At 36.3% G+C, this 20,094-nt stretch overlaps 1 protein-coding gene across 1 annotated transcript; it reads left to right on the top strand.

Annotated features, from left to right (window-relative positions):
• The first annotated feature begins 1,328 nt into the window (after positions 1-1,328).
• On the top strand, positions 1,329-17,230 carry LOC108452797 (E3 ubiquitin-protein ligase UPL2-like). The gene is made up of 17 exons (XM_017750588.2): positions 1,329-1,687; positions 1,860-1,976; positions 3,725-3,820; positions 3,904-4,110; positions 4,241-10,826; positions 10,963-12,056; positions 12,145-12,450; positions 12,530-12,734; positions 12,972-13,225; positions 13,312-13,607; positions 13,839-14,964; positions 15,048-15,194; positions 15,353-15,433; positions 15,525-15,750; positions 15,844-15,983; positions 16,480-16,586; positions 16,737-17,230. Exons 2-17 carry the CDS (start codon positions 1,881-1,883, stop codon positions 16,837-16,839), a joined length of 11,070 nt encoding a protein of 3,689 aa, XP_017606077.1. The 5' UTR covers positions 1,329-1,687; positions 1,860-1,880; the 3' UTR covers positions 16,840-17,230.
• The last annotated feature ends 2,864 nt before the right edge of the window (positions 17,231-20,094 follow it).

Raw genomic sequence — 20,094 nt, forward strand, 5'->3', positions numbered from 1 at the left:
ATTAATAAAATGAAAGATAATTAAAATTAGTTGATATTTTATATAAAAACACTATTAACAGAATATTTATAATTGTTTTATAATAATAATTTATAATATTTATTAAAAAACATATAGTAAAAATTGAATGCACAATTAAATTAATATTGTTATTATCATATAATAATTAATTATATATGTAATATCTATTTATAAGGGGTTTATATTATTTTTAATTTACTCAATTATGTTAAAAAATTAACAATTAAACTTACTTTTATCTTTAAAATGTTACTTTTAATTTTATCTTATAATAAGTAATAATATATTAATAAATTATTATTCTAATATAATTTATTAATATAATGAATAATAAAACTTTTTCAAAAGTTTGTTCACGCTTATGCTTTTATATATATAATATTATACTCCATTATAGATTATCAATACACAATTTGGAATAGATTAAGGTACTCAAAAGTATCTATAAAAGAATTACTTGAAAAATTACTTAAGAGTGAAGCAAAGAAAAAAAATACACACTAATAAGTATAACTAACAAGAAAATTATACATTAATTTTGATTTAATATATAGTTTTATATATGAATTTTGATTTTGTGTAATTTTATATATGAAAATTTTATTTTATCCAATTCTTATAAATTATTAACACAACTATTGATATAGCATCATATTATTTTTATATATTACATGCACAAATAATTATATTTATCAAATATAAAAATAAATTGATAGGTTAATTTATTTAAATGTGTACAATTGAATCAAAATTTATGTATACATTTGAACCATAATCAAAGTTTCATGTATTATGGATCAATACCTATCAACGAGTAGAACATTCCTTAGATTTAAGTTGATCCGATGGCCAATGTTGGAGATCGAAGAAGAAAACTGTTTGAATTTTGGTTCACAAATTTGTGATGTTTAAAACTATTTCATGAAAATAATTGAACTGCATAAGAGAAAAGAGCAGTAAGAGCTTTTGATTGGTGTAAACATTTTGAGCAGATAATGACATAAAATAGTAATTTTAATAGTTTAGTGACTTAAACAAAACTTTTAAATAGTTGAATGATCATTTTATAAATTTTAAAGTTGAATAACTAAAAAATATACTTACTAATAATTTATTAATACAGTTAAAAAGAATTTATTAATATTTGTTATAAAATAAAAGACATAAAGGGAAAAACAAAGAGGAGTAGAAAGAAAAAAGACAAAAATAGTATGCAAAATAAAAAAAGAGTAAAATAGAAGGGTCAGAAAGCAAAAATTTTGTTACAAAAATGACCCCTTTGTCACATTGTAGCATCAAAGCACTGTGTGTGTCAGCTGCTCGCTTTTCTATCTCACTAAAACTTTTACCTATTTACATTCCAATCCTTTTACTATTTCTTTCCTTTCAATTTACCCCTCATAGACCCTAAATTTTTCCTTTTTTCTCTGATCCCTTGGCCTTCATTTTCTTCTTAAACAAACACCATGTAAAGTCACCCACAAAATCAAAACACCCAAAGCCTCCGCCCCTCTTATATTTCTCCGCTCTTGTTTTGCTCTTGGGGTTTTCTCTCTCGCTCTTTTTTATCGTTATCTTCGAAAATCTCTAACAAATTTTATTGAATTTCATGCTTTATTATATTGATGTATAAGCATCCATCGCTCTTCTCCATCTCCTTTTTCAGGTCTCCTCTCTCGCTCTCTATTTTGGACTGTTAATTTTTCTATATTTTACTTAATCTAATATCTGATCTGCTTTGAAAATTTTGGATTCTGGAGCAATCTTTGATTTTCGTAGTTTAGGGGTATGATTTTGTGCTTTATTATTTATTTATTTTTTGGGGTGTTCCTTTGTAGTTATTGAAAGTAGAGAAGTAGATGGCGAATATAAGATCGACTTTGCCTTCTAGGCTTCGCCAGCTTTTGTCCGGTGAAACCACCATCAGTCCTTCTATCAAACTCGACTCTGAGCCGGTGAGTTATTATTATTGTTATTTTGTTTTGAATTTTTACTTGTTTAAAATTTCCGGAGAAAATGCTTTCTGATTAGGGTTTATCAGAATCTAGCACTGTTTGGCGCACCTATTAGGGTTTTAAATTATTACTCCTTTGTCGTAGTGATTTAGCATTTTACTGTTGTGCTAGTTTCTTCATGTTTCCTCTGTTAAGGTTTGGTCCTTTGGTTGTTATAGACTGTTTGGCTGGTTCTGCGATTCTACTGACTGCTTCTCCTCTATTGCACGGACCCGAGAATATTAGACACTCACATGATTAATGGAGGAAAAAACTAAAACACGAATGCTTCAAAATCTTTATAATATGAATATTATCAAAATGTGTAAAAGCATAAAGTTGAGCTAACAGGATGATGCAAATTTACTCTTGAGGCCCTTATTTGAAATAAGCCTTCAGTATTTACAAATATTTTTCTAACAATTAGTGCAATGATCTGGAGTTGGTTATAATATTGCACAATGTTGAGCTGACAGGATGATGCACATTTACTATTGAAGATCATTCACTTCAAGTAAGATGTGGTGATTTTAACTTAAAAAAGTGATTTTAAAAAAGAAATTAATATTGAATTAGAAAATTTTAGCATGTACTTTGCTCAGACAGTCTTCATATGATGTGATGATTTTTTTCACTATGTATATTTTTTCTTTTTGGGAAAAACTATGTTAGTAAATTGTGAATTTTGTATTATTTTTTCCTAGGTATGAAGTCTTCTTCATGGTTCTAAGCTTACTTTATTGTTCTTAGTACTGTTTTTGTCAATATATGTATGGATTTATTTGTTTGAAGTTAGAGAGAACAGTTTGTTTTCTTCCGTTAAATGCTTTCTAAGCCAATTTTAAGAGTTCTTAGACAATTTAAATTGATGAATGCCAGTTATTTGGCAACCTTTTATTTTTATAATATTTTTATTATTGTGTGGTTTAGTGCTTGTGCTTGTGATTGAATGTAATTTGTTGTTTTGATATCTTTTTATTCTGGTATTGAACTATAAGTGTATATAGGTGCTATCAAAATGGATTTGATAGATATGTATATGCATGCATTCTTTATTCAAAGATGTTAATTGATATTATCAGATTTTACAATCAATTTCAGTTAGGTTTTTGCTTGGTATGCTTTAGACCTTTGATGAAGTGCTTCTTATCTCCTTGATAGTATACATTTTCTGTTGCCACATGAGTGTTAGAAGAATTATATATTTTCTTTTATCATTTTGCGTGTGAAACATTCAAGTGCATTTCATAAGAAGGCAATTAAGCAACAGCTATTTTAATGTTAACCGTGTGTTAAGAATAATCATGAAACATCAGTTAGTCAAGATATAAAAAGCTTTTTATGCATTGAGTAAATGGTATTTTTCCTTGACATTAAGTATTTCCATCAGTTTACTTCACATAAAGCTTCAACTTTCTCTTTAGTTTTATGCTTGAAAGTAAGGGTATTACCCCTCCCCTTTCCATGCATTGTTTATTTTATTACTCATTCATACTCCTACAGTCCTTTAGGGGATATTGACCCTACACTATATATGCACATGATTTGGGGAACATATGTATGTATGGCGCTTTATATAATGGTTGCTATTAAACTTGGTTAAATAGAATATAACTGGCTTCTAGAGCGTGTCTGAATGGCTTAGAAAGCTGCCTTATTTTCTTTCTTTATTTTTGGGAAATAAATTTTATATGTACTGTCGCTTGCAGCCTCCTCAAATTAAAGCATTCATTGATAAAGTGATCCAGAGTCCATTACAGGATATAGCAATACCTCTTTCAGGCTTTCGATGGGAGTACAGTAAGGTGATTTTGTATATTTGTTTCTCTTGTTTATACATCTTTTTTTTTTTTTTTAGTTCCTCACTCACTTGTTGCTTTTAACTCAGGGGAATTTTCATCATTGGAGGCCACTCTTTCTTCATTTTGATACATATTTCAAGACTTACTTGTCTTGTAGGAATGATCTTCTACTGTCAGATAAAATTCTAGAAGATGATAGTCCAGTTCCGAAGCAAGCAGTTCTTCAAATACTACGAGTAATGCAAACAATCTTGGAGAATTGCCACAACAAAAGTTCATTTGATGGCTTGGAGGTATGTTGACATGGTGTCGGAAATCGTTCTTTTAACTACAGTGACTTGCAAACTTGTAAATTTATGGGATCCTCTATCTATGTCTTCCAATGTTATTTTATCTAATACAACTCTGTCATTCTCCTTTCAGAATTTCAAGCTTCTACTTTCATCCACTGATCCTGAAATTCTTATAGCTACACTGGAGACTCTTTTTGCCCTTGTTAAAATAAATCCTTCCAAGGTCCATGGTAGTGGTAAGTTGATTGGATGTGGCTCAGTAAACAGCTATCTGCTGTCTCTTGCTCAGGGATGGGGGAGCAAGGAGGAGGGATTGGGCCTGTATTCATGTGTTTTGGCAAATGAGAGAACACAGGAGGAAGGGCTTAGCTTGTTTCCATCCGACATAGAAAATGAAAATGTTGGTGATAAGTCTCAACACCGGATTGGTTCTAGCCTTTATTTTGAATTGCATGGGCTCAATACTCAAAGCACTGAACAAAGTGTTGGCAATTCAAGTTCTACTTTGAGAGTCATACACATTCCAGATCTGCATTTGCGTAAGGAGGGTGATCTGTTAATAATGAAGCAATGCATTGAGCAGTATAATGTACCACCTGAGCTCCGGTTTTCATTGCTAACAAGAATTAGATATGCACATGCCTTTCGGTCGCCCGGGATATGCAGGCTGTACAGCAGGATTTGCCTTCTTGCATTTATTGTCCTTGTTAAGTCTAATGATGCTAATGATGAGCTGACAGCTTTTTTTGCAAATGAACCGGAGTATACAAATGAATTAATCAGGATAGTGCGGTCAGAAGAAACTATTCCAGGAAATATTAGAACTCTTGCAATGCTTGCATTGGGTGCTCAGTTAGCTGCATATTCGGCATCTCATGACCGAGCACGAATTTTGAGTGGATCTAGTATTAGTTTCACTGCTGGGAATCGGATGATCCTGCTGAATGTGCTCCAGAAGGCAGTTTTGTCACTCAAAGGTTCTAGTGATCCATCATCTCTCTCTTTCATTGAGGCCCTTCTTCAGTTCTATCTGCTTCATATCACATCATCATCTGCATCAGGGAGTAATATTCGAGGGTCAGGAATGGTTCCAACCTTTTTACCTCTCTTGGAGGATTCTGACCTGAGTCATATGCATCTCGTCTATTTAGCTGTAAAAGCTCTACAAAAGCTAATGGATTACAGTAGTTCAGCTGTAACATTGCTTAGAGAACTCGGTGGAGTGGAGCTTTTAGCTCAGAGGCTACAAATAGAAGTGCATAGAGTTACTGGTATCTCTGGTGGAAATGATCATTCAATGGTCTATGGTGAATACTCTGGATACAATGATGACCAGTTGCATTCCCAAAAGAGGCTTATAAAGGTACTTTTGAAGGCTCTTGGTTCTGCTACATATGCTCCTGCAAACTCCACTAGACCGCAGAATCCTAATGAAAGTTCACTGCCTGGTACATTGACACTCATATATAGGGATGCAGATAAATTTGGAGGTGATATATACTACTCTGCTGTGACTGTAATGAGTGAAATTATCCATAAAGACCCAACTTGTCTTCCTGCACTGCTTGATTTGGGTCTTCCAGATGCCTTTTTATCTTCAGTGTTATCTGGGGTACTTCCATCTTCAAAGGCTATAACATGTGTTCCAAATGGCCTTGGTGCCATATGTCTTAATGCCAAAGGCTTGGAAGCAGTGAAAGAAACTTCAGCATTGCGATTCCTTGTTGACATCTTTACTAGCAAGAAGTATGTGTTGGTGATGAATGAGGCAATTGTTCCTTTTGCAAATGCAGTTGAAGAGCTTTTGCGCCATGTATCTTCATTGAGGAGCAGTGGTGTTGATATACTTATTGAAATTGTGAATAAAATTGATTCCTTTGGGGACAGTAGTGGTTTCTCTAGGTCATCATCTGTGGAAAAAGTTACTGAGAGTACTGCAATGGAAACTGATTCCGTAGACAAAGGAAATGAAGAGCAGTGTTGTCTGGTTGGTGCAGTGGATTCTGTAAATGAAGGAATCAGTGATGAACAGTTTCTTCAATTGTGCATTTTGCATCTGATGGTTTTGCTTCATAGAACTACAGAGAATTCTGAAACATGTCGTCTGTTTGTGGAGAAATCAGGAATTGAGGCTCTACTGAAGCTTCTTTTGAGACCCAGTATTGTAAAATCATCTGAGGGGATGTCTATTGCTTTACATAGCACCATGGTTTTTAAGGGGTTCACTCAGCATCACTCTGCTCCTCTTGCTCGTGCCTTTTGTTCTTCTCTTGGTGAACATTTGAAGAAAGCTATGAGTGGATTTGGTGCAGCTTCAGGGTCCTTTTTACTGGATCCTAAGTTGATGCCTGATGATGGAGTCTTTTCTCCCCTTTTCCTTGTTGAGTTCCTTCTATTTCTTGCTGCGTCCAAAGATAATCGTTGGGTTAGTGCTTTGCTTGCTGAACTTGGAAATGGCAGCAAAGATGTTCTGGAAGACATTGGTTCTGTCCATCGAGAAATCTTATGGCAGATTGCTCTCCTTGAAGATGCCAAACTTGAAGCAGATGATGATGGTGCTAGTGCTAGTTCTGCTGAGCCTGATTCACAGCAACGGGAATCTAGTGCAAGTGATACCGAAGAGCAGAGGTTGAATTCCTTCAGACGGTTCCTTGATCCATTATTAAGGCGGAGGACGCCAGGATGGAGTATTGAATCCCAGTTCTTTGACCTTGTAAACCTTTACCGTGACCTTGGCCGAGCCGGTGGCTTTCATCAGAGATTGGGTATTGATGGTTCAAACATGCGGTTTGGAGCCAGTCATTCTACTTCATCAAATGTTTCTGGAACGGCCAACAAAAAGGAATATGACAAGCAGAGGTCATACCACACCTCTTGCTGTGATATGATGAGGTCACTTTCCTTCCACATTACCCATTTATTTCAAGAGTTGGGAAAAGTGATGTTACTTCCTTCTCATCGTCGGGATGATACAGTTAATGCATCCCCTGCAGCAAAATCTGTTGCTTCTAGTTTTTCCTCTATTGCATTGGGTCACATGAACTTTGGAGGTCATGTAAATTCTTCTGGTTCAGAAGCATCCATATCTACAAAGTGTCGCTACTTCGGTAAGGTTATTGATTTCATTGATAGTGTTCTCCAGGACAGGCCTGATTCTTGTAATGCTATTATGTTAAACTGCTTATATGGATGTGGAGTTGTACAATCAGTTTTGACAACTTTTGAAGCTACCAGTCAATTACTATTTGCTGTTAATAGGGCTCCAGCTTCTCCTATGGATATGGATGATGGTAATGTAAAGCAGGATGAAAAGGAAGATGGAGATCATGCATGGATTTATGGTGCATTAGCTAGCTGTGGCAAACTTATGGCCCACCTGGTGGCATCTTCTTTTATTTTGTCCCCATTCACCAAACACCTGCTTGTGCAACCACTTGCAAATGGAGATGTTCCATTCCCAAGGGATGCTGAAACTTTTGTAAAGGTGCTTCAATCTATGGTGCTTAAGGCAGTTCTTCCAGTATGGACTCATCCACAGTTTACTGATTGCAGTTACGTTTTCATCACCACAGTTATATCTATCATTAGGCACATTTACTCTGGTGTTGAAGTGAAAGATGTTACCAGCAGCAATAGTGCTCGTATTACTGGGCCCCCTCCAAATGAAACTGCTATTGCAACAATTGTTGAGATGGGATTTTCCAGGTCTAGGGCAGAAGAAGCTCTGAGACAAGTTGGATCTAATAGTGTGGAGTTAGCAATGGAGTGGTTATTCTCCCATCCAGAGGAAACCCAGGAGGATGATGAACTTGCTCGTGCACTTGCCATGTCTCTTGGGAACCCTGAAACTGACACAAATGTAGATGTTACAAATGAAAATAGCCAGGAACTTGAAGAAGAGATGGTCCAACTTCCTCCTGTTGAGGAATTGTTGTCAACATGTACAAAGCTGCTTCAGATGAAGGAACCTCTAGCTTTCCCAGTTAGAGATCTCCTTGTATTAATATGCTCCCAAAATGATGGTCAATGTAGGTCCAGTGTCATTTCCTTCATTCTTGACCAAGTGAGAGATTCTAGTTCTGCTTCTGATGGCAGAAACAATTCTCTGCTCTCTGCCCTTTTCCATGTTCTTGCTTTAATCCTTTATGAGGATGTGGAGACACGGGAAATTGCCTCAAAGACTGGACTGGTAAAACTTGTGACCGATTTACTTTTTGAATGGGACACTGGTTCAGCGGACAAGGAGAAGCGTCAAGCTCCAAAGTGGGTAACAACTGCTTTCCTTGCTCTTGATAGGCTACTTCAGGTGGATCAAAAATTGAATACTGAAATTGTTGAGCAATTGAAAGGGGACAATGTTAGTTGTCAGCAGACATCTGTTAGTATTGATGAAGATAAGAAAAGTAAGTTGCATTGCTCATTTGGATCTGCAAGACATATTGATATTCATGAGCAGAAGAGACTGATAGAGATTGCTTGTAGTTGTATAAGAAACCAGTTTCCATCTGAAACAATGCATGCTGTTCTGCAGCTATGTTCTACTCTAACTAGAACCCATTCTATTGCTGTTCATTTTCTTGATTGTGGTGGTGTAAGTTCACTTCTTTTGTTGCCGACAAGTAGTCTTTTTCCTGGGTTTGATAATGTTGCTGCTACCATTATCCATCATGTCCTTGAAGATCCTCAAACCTTGCAGCAGGCAATGGAAGCTGAAATAAAGCATAGTCTTTCGGCTATGGCTAATCGGCATTCTAATGGAAGGGTCAGTCCACGTAATTTCCTTGTCAACCTAAGTTCTGTCATTTCACGTGATCCGGTTATATTTATGCAGTCTGTTAAGTCTGTCTGCCAAGTTGAGATGGTTGGTGACAGACCTTATATTGTTTTGATTAAAGATCGTGACAAAGATAAATTCAAGGAGAAAGAAAAAGATAAGGAGAAAGCATCGGACAAAGATAAAGCACCTCAAAGTGATGGAAAGGGTAATCTGTGCAATGTGAACTCAGCAGGTCCAGGAAATGGGCCTGGAAGACTTAATGATTTGAATTCTAAGTCTGTTAAAATGCATAGAAAATATCCTCAAAGCTTTGTAATTGTGATCGAGCTTCTTTTGGATTCAGTTAGTGCATTTGTGCCTCCCTTGACAGATGATGTCAAAACAGAGGTGCCTGTTGATGCACCAACATCAACTGATATGGAAATTGATGTTACTGCTAGCAAGGGTAAAGGAAAAGCCATTGCAACTGTGTCTGAGGAGAATGAAGCTTCTGGTCAAGATGCTTCTGCATCACTTGCAAAGATGGTCTTCATCTTGAAACTTTTGTCAGAGATTCTGTTAATGTATGCTTCATCTGTGAATGTGCTCCTCCGAAGAGATGCTGAAATTAGTAGCTGCAGGCTCCCTCATCAAAGGATGTCAACTGGTTTATCCACTTGTGGAATATTTCACCATTTTCTTCACAGTTTTATTCCATATTCCCGGAATTCAAAGAAGGAAAGGAAAATTGATGGTGACTGGAGGCATAAACTTGCAACCAGGGCTAGTCAATTTCTGGTTGCATCTTGTGTGCGATCAGCAGAGGCCAGGAAGAGAGTATTTACAGAGATTAATTGTATTTTCAATGACTTTGTTGATTCCTGCGAAGGTTTCAAACCTCCAAGCAGTGATATGCAGACTTTTATTGATTTGCTGAATGATATACTAGTTGCTCGTACGCCAACTGGTTCATGCATCTCAGCAGAAGCGTCGGCCACTTTTATAGATGTTGGGTTGGTTGCATCATTAACACGCACGCTTGAAGTGCTGGATTTGGATAATTCTGAGTCACCTAAATTTGTAACAGGGCTAATAAAAGCTTTGGAACTTGTAACCAAGGAGCATGTTCATTCTGCTGATTCTTCTGCTATCAAAGGTGAGAATTCTGTCAAACCTGTTGACCAGAATCAGTCTGGGGGAGCAGATAATATTGTTGATGCATCACAGTCCATGGAAATGGTATCTCAGTCCAACCGTGATGCAGTTGCAGCTGACCACATTGAATCTTTCAACACTGTCCAAAATTATGGTGGGTCTGAAGCTGTTACAGATGATATGGAGCATGACCAGGATATTGATGGAGGTTTTGCTCCTGCTACTGAGGATGATTATATGCAAGAAACTTCTGAGAATGGAAGGGGTCTTGGAAATGGTGTAGACAATCTGGGGATTCATTTTGAAATTCAGCCCCATGAGCAAGAAAACCTTGGTGATGATGAAGATGAGGAGATGTCGGGAGATGAGGGGGATGAAGTGGAAGAAGATGACGATGACGAAGATGAGGACCATAATGATTTGGAGGAAGATGATGTACATCACCTGTCTCATCCTGACACAGATCAAGATGATCATGAGATAGATGATGATGAGTTTGATGACGAAGTATTGGAGGAAGATGATGAGGATGATGGTGATGATGAGGGTGGAGTTATTCTAAGGTTAGAGGAGGGTATCAATGGAATGGATGTGTTTGACCAGATTGAAGTCTTAGGCAGAGACCACAGCTTTACCAGTGAAGCTCTTCATGTAATGCCAGTTGAAGTTTTTGGTTCTAGACGTCATGAACGTACCACATCCATTTACAGTCCCCTGGGGCGCAGTGGAGAGAATTCAGGGCCTTCAACTCATCCTCTTTTAGTGGGACCTTCATCACTGCACTCAGCATCTACAAGGCAGTCAGGTTTTTCTTTTCCGTATTTTTAATAATATGTATACTTTTTGTAATTTACAACTTAATGCTTACTAAGATTGTAGTTCTATATGCATCTCTATTTTTAACAACCCTCCACCTCTCTCTCTATTTTGGTCCTCTCCAGAAAATGCCCGTGATATGATTATTTCAAATAGAAACTCAGACAGCACCTCATCACGGTTGGATACTATTTTCCGGTCTTTGAGGAATGGGCGTCATAGCCATCGTTTGAACTTGTGGGTTGATGAGAGCCAGCAAAGCAGTGGGTCTAGTGCAGCTACTGTACCACAAGGCCTTGAAGAGCTGCTTGTTTCCCAACTCAGGCGACCTGTCCCTGAGAAAACTTCTGATCACAACACATCAACCGTGGAACCTCAGACCCATGGTGAAGGTAGCCAGTTACAGGGATCAGGGCCTGGTGCTACACCCGAGATTCCAGTAGTAAACAGTGGAAATAATGAAAATGCTAATGTGCTTCCATCTTCTGCAGCAACTGATAGCTCTCTCAATGCTGATGGGAGACCTGCAGTTACTGATTCTCTGCAAGGAACAGATGCATCAAACATACATCAACAATCTGTTGAAATGCAATTTGAGCAGAATGATGCAGCTGTTCGTGTTATTGAAGCAGTGAGCCAAGAAAGTAGTGGTAGTGGGGCCACTTTAGGGGAAAGCCTTCGAAGCCTAGATGTTGAAATTGGAAGTGCAGATGGCCATGATGATGGTGGAGAAAGGCAAGGTTCTTCAGACAGAATATCTGATCCACAGGCTGCACGTGCAAGAAGAACAAATGTGGCTTTAGGGAATTCAACAGCTGTTGGTGGGAGAGATGTACCTCTTCATAGTGTTACTGAGGTTTCAGAGAATTCTAGTCGAGAAGCAGAGCAAGATAGTACCACTGCTGAGCAGCAGATGAATAGTGATGGTGGTTCTGGATCAATTGATCCTGCATTTTTAGATGCTCTCCCAGAGGAGTTGCGTACTGAAGTTCTTTCCGCTCAGCAGGGTCCAGCGGCTCAGTCTTCAAATGCTGAAGAACAGAATTCTGGGGATATCGACCCAGAATTTCTTGCTGCTCTTCCCCCAGACATCCGAGCTGAAGTCCTTGCACAACAGCAAGCTCAAAGGCTTCATCAATCTCAAGAACTTGAAGGTCAACCAGTTGAAATGGACACGGTTTCGATAATTGCCACGTTTCCTTCTGATTTACGAGAAGAGGTATGGTTTTTGCTATTATGTGGTTAAATTTTTAAGTGCAAGTTAAAGATGTCTAAACATTTTTCATGTTGTTATTTTTTATCCTCAGGTTCTATTAACATCATCTGATGCTATTCTTGCTAATCTCACCCCTGCCCTTGTTGCGGAGGCAAACATGTTACGTGAGAGATTTGCACATCGCTATCATAACCGTAACTTGTTTGGGATGTACCCTAGGAATCGCAGAGGTGAATCTTCTAGGAGAGGTGAAGGTATTGGATCCAGCTTGGACAGGATGGGGGGAAGTATAGTGTCACGCAGGTCTGTTTCTGCTAAGCTAATTGAAGCGGAAGGTACCCCCTTAATTGGCCCAGAAGCTCTTCAAGCAATGGTTCGATTACTTCGCATGGTTCAGGTGCTCTCTTCGGTTAATTTTCTCTTTTGTTATTTATCCTCTATTTTGATTTACGCACTGAACATTGTTTATCGTGCAGCCACTGTATAAAGGTTCATTGCAGAAGCTTCTTTTGAACTTATGTGCTCATAACGAAACCAGAACAGCGTTAGTTAAAATCTTGATGGACATGCTGACGCTTGATACAAGAAAGCCTGTCAGTTATCCAAATGCAATTGAACCACCATACAGGCTTTACGGTTGCCAGAATAATGTTATGTATTCTCGTCCTCAATATTTTGATGGTGAGATACTATGCACATACACACAAGTTCTTGACCCTTGGTGATTCAATGCGGCATGCCATCAGAACATTTTCATTTTTCTCCATCTTTTGGATACTTTATTTTTTTGTTTGTGGCTCTTTTACTTATTATTCATGAGTTTAATATCTGGAGAAGTTTTGTGGTTTTTTCATGATTTAACTTCTTAGTATTTGGGTTCTGAGTGGTTTCTATTATCTTATCCTTTTCCTGTTGCAGGAGTTCCTCCTCTGGTGTCTAGGCGAGTTCTTGAAACTCTCACTTACTTGACTCGAAATCATCCATATGTTGCTAAGATCTTACTCCAGTTTAGATTGCCGTCTCCTACCCTACAAGAGCTAAGAAATAGTGATCAGTCACGTGGAAAGGCTTTGATGAATGAGGAGCAGCAGGAAGGATACATTTCCATTGTATTGCTATTGAGCCTTCTCAATCAACCCCTGTACTTGAGAAGTATAGCGCATCTAGAGCAGGTGATAAGTTATGACCCTATTCTGGAGAAATTAAGCAATTTTATATTGTTGTGTTCATTATTTGCTCATTTATGATTTTGCTTCAGTTGCTTAACTTGCTGGATGTCATCATTGACCATGTGGAAAGAAAGCCTCTTTCATCTGAGAAATCAAAGGCATCTCCCACTGAACAAAAACCTGCTTTGCAAATTTCAATGTCTGATGCTGACATCAATGCTGAGAATCATGATGCTCTTGAGGTTTCTGAATCACCCTTAAAAACCATGGACTCTTCCACAGCATCAACGTCTGATGGAAGTAATGAATGTGATGCTCAGAGTGTACTTACCAATCTGCCACGAACAGAGCTCCGACTTTTATGTTCCTTGCTTGCACGGGAAGGGTAAGTTATATGTCCTTTCTTGTTCAGAAGTCTCTTGTCTTTATCTCTTATATATCATTTGAAGAAAAGTTGTGTAACTTGTGGCTTGAAACCAACGCCCCTCCCCCCCTAAAGAATGGATTTTGCAGCTTGCTCCTCCTATCAAATGATTTTTATCTTTATTTTTCTATCTTGAATATGATTCAGTGCTTCTTTCCATTTGCTTGGGCTCATGTTATGTTTCCTGTCCAGTTTGTCAGATAATGCATATAGTCTGGTGGCAGAGGTAATGAAAAAGTTGGTTGCTATTGCTCCAAGCCATTGTCATCTTTTTATTTCTGAGCTGGCCGATGCTGTACAAAATTTGATTAGATCTGCCATGGACGAGTTAAAATTGTTCGGTGAAGCTGTGAAATCTCTACTAAGCACAACTTCTTCTGATGGAGCTGCCATTTTAAGGGTTTTACAAGCACTAAGTTCTCTTGTGACCTCAATAACTGAGAAAGAGAAGGATCTGCAGCTGCTTCCTGAAACAGAGCGATCTTCTGCTCTTTCTCAGGTGTGGGACATCAATACAGCCTTGGAACCTTTGTGGATAGAGTTGAGCATTTGCATAAGCAAAATAGAGAGCTATTCAGATTCTGCACCAGATTTATTAGCTCCATCCAGCACATCCACATCAAGACAATCTGGTTTAACACCACCCCTACCTGCAGGCACTCAGAACATCTTACCATATATAGAATCTTTCTTTGTGATGTGCGAGAAGTTACATCCTGCACAACCGGGTTCTGTTAATGATTTTGGCATGGCTGCGCTTTCTGATGTTGAGGATGCCAGCACCCCATCTGCTGGCCAGCAGAAAAATGCTTCTTCTGTCTCAAAATTTGATGAAAAACATGTTGCCTTTGTAAAGTTCTCAGAGAAGCATAGGAAGTTGTTAAACGCTTTTATCCGCCAGAATCCTGGCCTCCTTGAGAAGTCATTTTCACTCATGCTGAAGGTTCCCCGCTTTGTCGATTTTGATAATAAACGTGCTCACTTCAGGTCCAAAATAAAGCATCAACAACATGATCATCATCACAGTCCTCTAAGAATATCGGTTAGAAGAGCTTACATACTTGAGGATTCTTATAACCAACTACGTTTGCGATCAACTCAAGATTTGAAGGGGAGGTTGACTGTTCACTTCCAAGGAGAGGAAGGTATTGATGCTGGCGGGCTTACAAGGGAATGGTATCAGCTGTTGTCCAGAGTTATATTTGACAAAGGAGCATTGCTTTTCACTACAGTGGGGAATGAGTCAACATTCCAGCCTAACCCCAACTCAGTCTACCAAACTGAACATCTTTCATACTTCAAATTTGTTGGACGAGTTGTTAGTATCTTCTCTAGTTTCCTATTGGATTGACACTTTGTTTTCCTTTCACTTTTTACTCCCTTCTAACTGAAATTTTCCAGGTTGGCAAAGCACTTTTTGATGGGCAACTCTTGGATGTCCACTTCACTAGATCTTTCTACAAGCATATCTTGGGGGCCAAAGTTACTTATCATGACATTGAAGCAATTGATCCTGATTACTTCAAAAACCTGAAGTGGATGCTTGAGGTCTGCCATATGTTAAATTTCCATATTTTTTTCCCTTTTATCTTACATGGACATCGAGCAATTGAGTTTGCTAGTTTGCTGGCATTTACCTTTCATTGTTCATCAGATGGTATCTTGTGTTCTATTTTTCTTACTTTTTCCCTTGTCTGTACTTTCAGAATGATATCAGTGATGTTCTCGACCTTACATTTAGCATTGATGCTGATGAGGAGAAGCTAATATTGTATGAAAGGACGCAGGTACTAATTTTTCATTGGTACTTTCATGAAGCCTTTTGTGGCAAAAACATTTTCTCAGTGATGAATCCTGCTTTTACCAAATATGATACAGGTGACTGACTATGAACTGATTCCTGGTGGTCGGAACATTAAAGTTACTGAGGAGAACAAACACCAGTACGTTGATTTAATTGCTGAGCATCGTTTGACAACTGCTATTCGTCCTCAAATAAATGCATTTTTGGAAGGATTCAATGAATTAATTCCTAGGGAATTAATATCTATTTTTAATGACAAGGAGCTGGAGTTACTGATAAGTGGTCTACCAGAAATAGATAGTAAGTGTTGTAAACCAAATAAGTTAATGTTAGAATTCTTTATTTTGCTACCATCTTCCATATTTGACCTGAATTTTGATGTATCTCTCCTAGTGGATGATATGAGGGCAAATACGGAGTACTCTGGTTTTAGTGCTGCATCACCTGTTATACAGTGGTTTTGGGATGTTGTCCAAGGGTTCAGTAAGGAGGATAAAGCTCGGCTTCTTCAGTTTGTGACTGGTACCTCAAAGGTAATTCAACACCTGAAATTGTAGTTAAACCTCAAGGTTGACTATTTAATGCTTGAATTGAGATTTAAATATTGAAATCATGACCTGTTTATTTCTTTCAAGTATGTAGAGATATAGCAGAGATCTATTTTAGTTAATAAAATAACCATGGTTGTCAAAATCGGATCGGATTGGCCAGTTGAAACTACAATCGGTGGTAAAACCGGTACCCTAAAACTGGAGGAGGATTGAACCAGTACGAAGCCGGTTGAACTGGATAATCATTGGATTTAAGCTAGTTTAAATATCTAATTTTGTTATAATTTATAAAATGAATGTTTATGTTATTTGTGTTAATTAATTTTCCTTTTATTTTTATTGAAAATTTTTATTTTGTAATGGTCAGGTTGAACTGGGAACTGGTGGTCTGAACAGTTCAATTACCGGTTCTTATAACATTGAAAAGAACACTATTGTTTCATAATGGGTTTCTAATTCAGTCTTCGTAATTTCGCAGGTGCCTTTAGAAGGTTTTAGTGCACTTCAAGGAATTTCAGGTTCACAGAAGTTCCAGATACACAAAGCATATGGCAGCCCTGATCACTTGCCTTCTGCTCATACCTGGTAATTCGTCCAGTCATCTCTATCATATTTCTCTCCCCCCCCCCCCCCCCCCCAAAACTCCATTATTTCTTTCTTTTTTTGGGTATTCTTCCCTTTACTTAGACCTTTAAGGTCCTTGTTAATAACAAGCATTTATTTGTGATAATGCAGTTTCAATCAATTGGATTTACCCGAGTATCCATCGAAGGAACATCTAGAAGAGAGGTTGTTGCTTGCAATTCACGAAGCCAATGAAGGGTTCGGATTTGGTTAAGGTTCAAAGTGGTAATCAGAGTTATGGTGTAGATAAAGATATATAAATGCACATCTGAACCGGGATTGGTATCTTGTTATGGGGGGTATAAGAGGACTTGGAACCGACTTCTGAAGTGATACATCATGTTTATATACTTACTGTACAGTCGCAAATTGACTATTTAGAATGACTGGCAGTTTTAAATTTGCCATCATATCTTCCTTGATTTATCTGTCTTTCAGGTTTTGCCTTCCCTCTGGCAGTTTTAAATTGACTATTGTGATATCTGCCGCGCCAGACTAGTAGATTTTGTTAGCTCTGGTATAAATGTGAAAAACCAACTCAATTGATCTAAACTTGAATTTGACCCGATCTGTATTTGAATTAAAAAACCGAACTTGAACATAAATTTTATCTTGGAAGTTGTGCCCTAAGTGATTTGAAGTCGAAACAATTCAGTGTGCGTTGGGTTCAAGTAATTTTACATTTTACACTAATAAGATGATTCAAGGTTTTTGATAATTTTATCCTAATTTTTAAATATTTAGATTCATTTTATATAATATTAAATTAAGATAAGTTGAGAGAATGAGCTACTGTTATCTTCGTTTTTACCCGCACTGCTTCAAACTTGAAAAGGGTTACCTTTTTTTCATGTAAAAGATAATTTTATGAGAGTTTCCCTTCATTTTTATAATCTTAAAATGGCTTTTAGTTAATCACCTTAAATGACTGTATGTTCTAATTCAAATGGGCAACCCATTATGATGGATACGATAGTATTAAGAGATCTTTTTCTTCTTTTATTTATTTATTATTATTTATTTATCAAGATTCATACTTTATCCACATACCGCGGCTTCATTTTAATTCGCTATCAATACAATTATGTTTTAAACTTGTTCTTCCATTAAGAATTTTGGTTTTAAAATTAAAATTAATGTAATCTCCATAAGATACTAAATCATAGAAGTGATTGTATGGACATACCTGTAATCTTTTATATATATATATATATATATATATATATTTGTGTATGCTTTAATGAAATAAAGTACTAGATATTAATTACTAATTTAAATTATTAGTTAATCTCACTTAATTAGATATATTTCACAATTTAACTAATGTATCATGTTTTATGTAATCTTATAGATCTAGCATGCTCATTAAATATATCCCTAGAAATTAGTTTCATAACCTGATTTGTAATCAATTTTTTGTGTAATTATGTTCTGTGTAAAATTTCACTTGAAAGGAAATAGTCCTTACACTACGTTTCTAGAGAGACTAATCGGATAGTAGATGCTTTAGCAAAAATGGCTCTATCAAGTGATGAAGTATTGCATATGTTTGAGGAACCTCTTATGAAGATTAAAGAGATTTTGAAAGAATTTTCTTCAGATAAATCAATTATGAATATTTCTATGTAATTCTTTGTTTTATTTAAAAAAATAAATTGATATCTATTCGTTTAGTTTTAGAATAACGTTTGAAATATTTAGTGAATGCAATCACAACTTAATTATCCAATTCACTATCACTCCTCATGCATTTTTTTAATCTCATGATTCAAGAATGTTTTAAGCCAAATAGCCTTTTAACACTATAATTGAAATTGCTACAAACTCAACTTTCGTTTTGGACAATGCAATATAAGTTTGGTTTTTGTTAGCCTAGGATATTGCACCATTATTTAAGAAGAAACATCCAAATTCTGGTTTTCTTCTATTCAAATTTGCTCCCTAATCGTGGTTCACATACCTATCAAATTCTTTTCTCATCCTTATTAGCATAATGAATAATCCATGGTGCCTTTAGATATCTTAGTATTCTTTTAACTGTTTTTTAATGGATTTTAATCTTGATTCGATTGATATCTTCTCATTAATATTACAATACGACAGATATCAAACTTTGCATACATTGTTATAGACATGAGCCCTACTACTACATTGGTTTAAGAAACTTTCTCCATTTGAGAATTTCATTAGTTTTGGACATATTCTTGTGCTTAAGCCTTTACCTCTTGCAACAGAAGTATTAATTGACTTGCAGTCTTGCATTCTAAATCATTTAAGTATTTTCTTAACATATAGAGTTATTAGGCTCTTGAGTTTTTACTCGCAAAATGTAAGATGTTCTGCCTTTGGTTTCAAAATTTAAAGATAGCCTTTTTTTTTTTTACCATTACAATATACTCTTTGCCAATTCCAGCCAACAATATGTCATCCACATAAATTGATAAGATTACAAATTTGTCACTGTCTCTTTTAACATACATACCGTGGTCTTCATCAATTATAATAAAACCATACAAAATGATTGCTTTATGGATTCTAATATATCATTGTCTAAAATTTTGTTTAATACCTACACACTTTCTATTCTTGACTTTTGTCAACAAAGCGTATTGGTTATTCCATGTAAATTTATCTTTTAGCTCTTCATTCAGAAAAAAGCAGTTTTTTTTTTGATGTAATTCCAAATCTGAAAAAAAATCTCTTTAAAGTCAATTCTCTTTTGTTGAGTATACATTACAAATCATTTTGATTGTCCTTTTAGACTTTCCGTTAATTTTGAGAACTTGTTTGTTCCCAATCACTTTACATCCCCTGGGTAGAACAAATGATACCCAAACATTTATTTTTATCTCAATAACTCCATTTTTTCCTTCATTGTCTTCATACACTTATCTTTTACATTAGAAGAGAGAGCTTCTGACATATTTTTAAGTTCTTCATCTTGTGGATTAATCATGGAAGTTTTTCCTTTTATGTCAAAATGACGTCCAGGGGCTTTTTCACGATTATTATTCCTAAATTGTGGTTCTTGCGAAAGAAATTCAACATCTCTTGTTAAATTTTCACTTTGATGAGATACCATCTTTACATTTTCAAGAATGTGTAACAATGGATTTAAACTAATAAAATTATTAGGATCTTTTATCTCATAAAGAGAAATATCTTGTTTAATCTCAACACTACTAGAAAAATTCATTTCTAGAAATGTGGTGTCTTAAAACTCAGATTCGATGACATGCCCACTTTTTTAGTCACCTATAAAGACACCTCTTGAATGTTTAGAATATTTTACAATATACTCCTTTTACCTCCTTGTCATGTTGATGAGTATGCTAATGTACCTAAGCAACACAATCCCAAGGTCTTAGGTTATTATGATTAGATTTTTAACCGGTCCATAATTCATAGGGAGTCGATCTAATAGATTTAGAGAGTACTCTATTTAATATATAATTAACTGTCAATAGCG

The sequence above is a fragment of the Gossypium arboreum genome, chromosome 5 (genome assembly GCF_025698485.1).
Source record: "Gossypium arboreum isolate Shixiya-1 chromosome 5, ASM2569848v2, whole genome shotgun sequence".
NCBI lineage: Eukaryota > Viridiplantae > Streptophyta > Magnoliopsida > Malvales > Malvaceae > Gossypium > Gossypium arboreum.

What these genes read in the sequence shown, in the direction of transcription:
- LOC108452797 (XM_017750588.2), top strand. Translation starts at nt 1,881, where the DNA reads ATGGCGAATATAAGATCGACTTTGCCTTCTAGGCTTCGCCAGCTTTTG. An exon ending in GTATAGCGCATCTAGAGCAG is followed by an intron (nt 13,226 to 13,311) that starts GTGATAAGTTAT and finishes ATTTTGCTTCAG; the next exon opens with TTGCTTAACTTGCTGGATGT. An exon ending in TATTGTATGAAAGGACGCAG is followed by an intron (nt 15,434 to 15,524) that starts GTACTAATTTTT and finishes AATATGATACAG; the next exon opens with GTGACTGACTATGAACTGAT.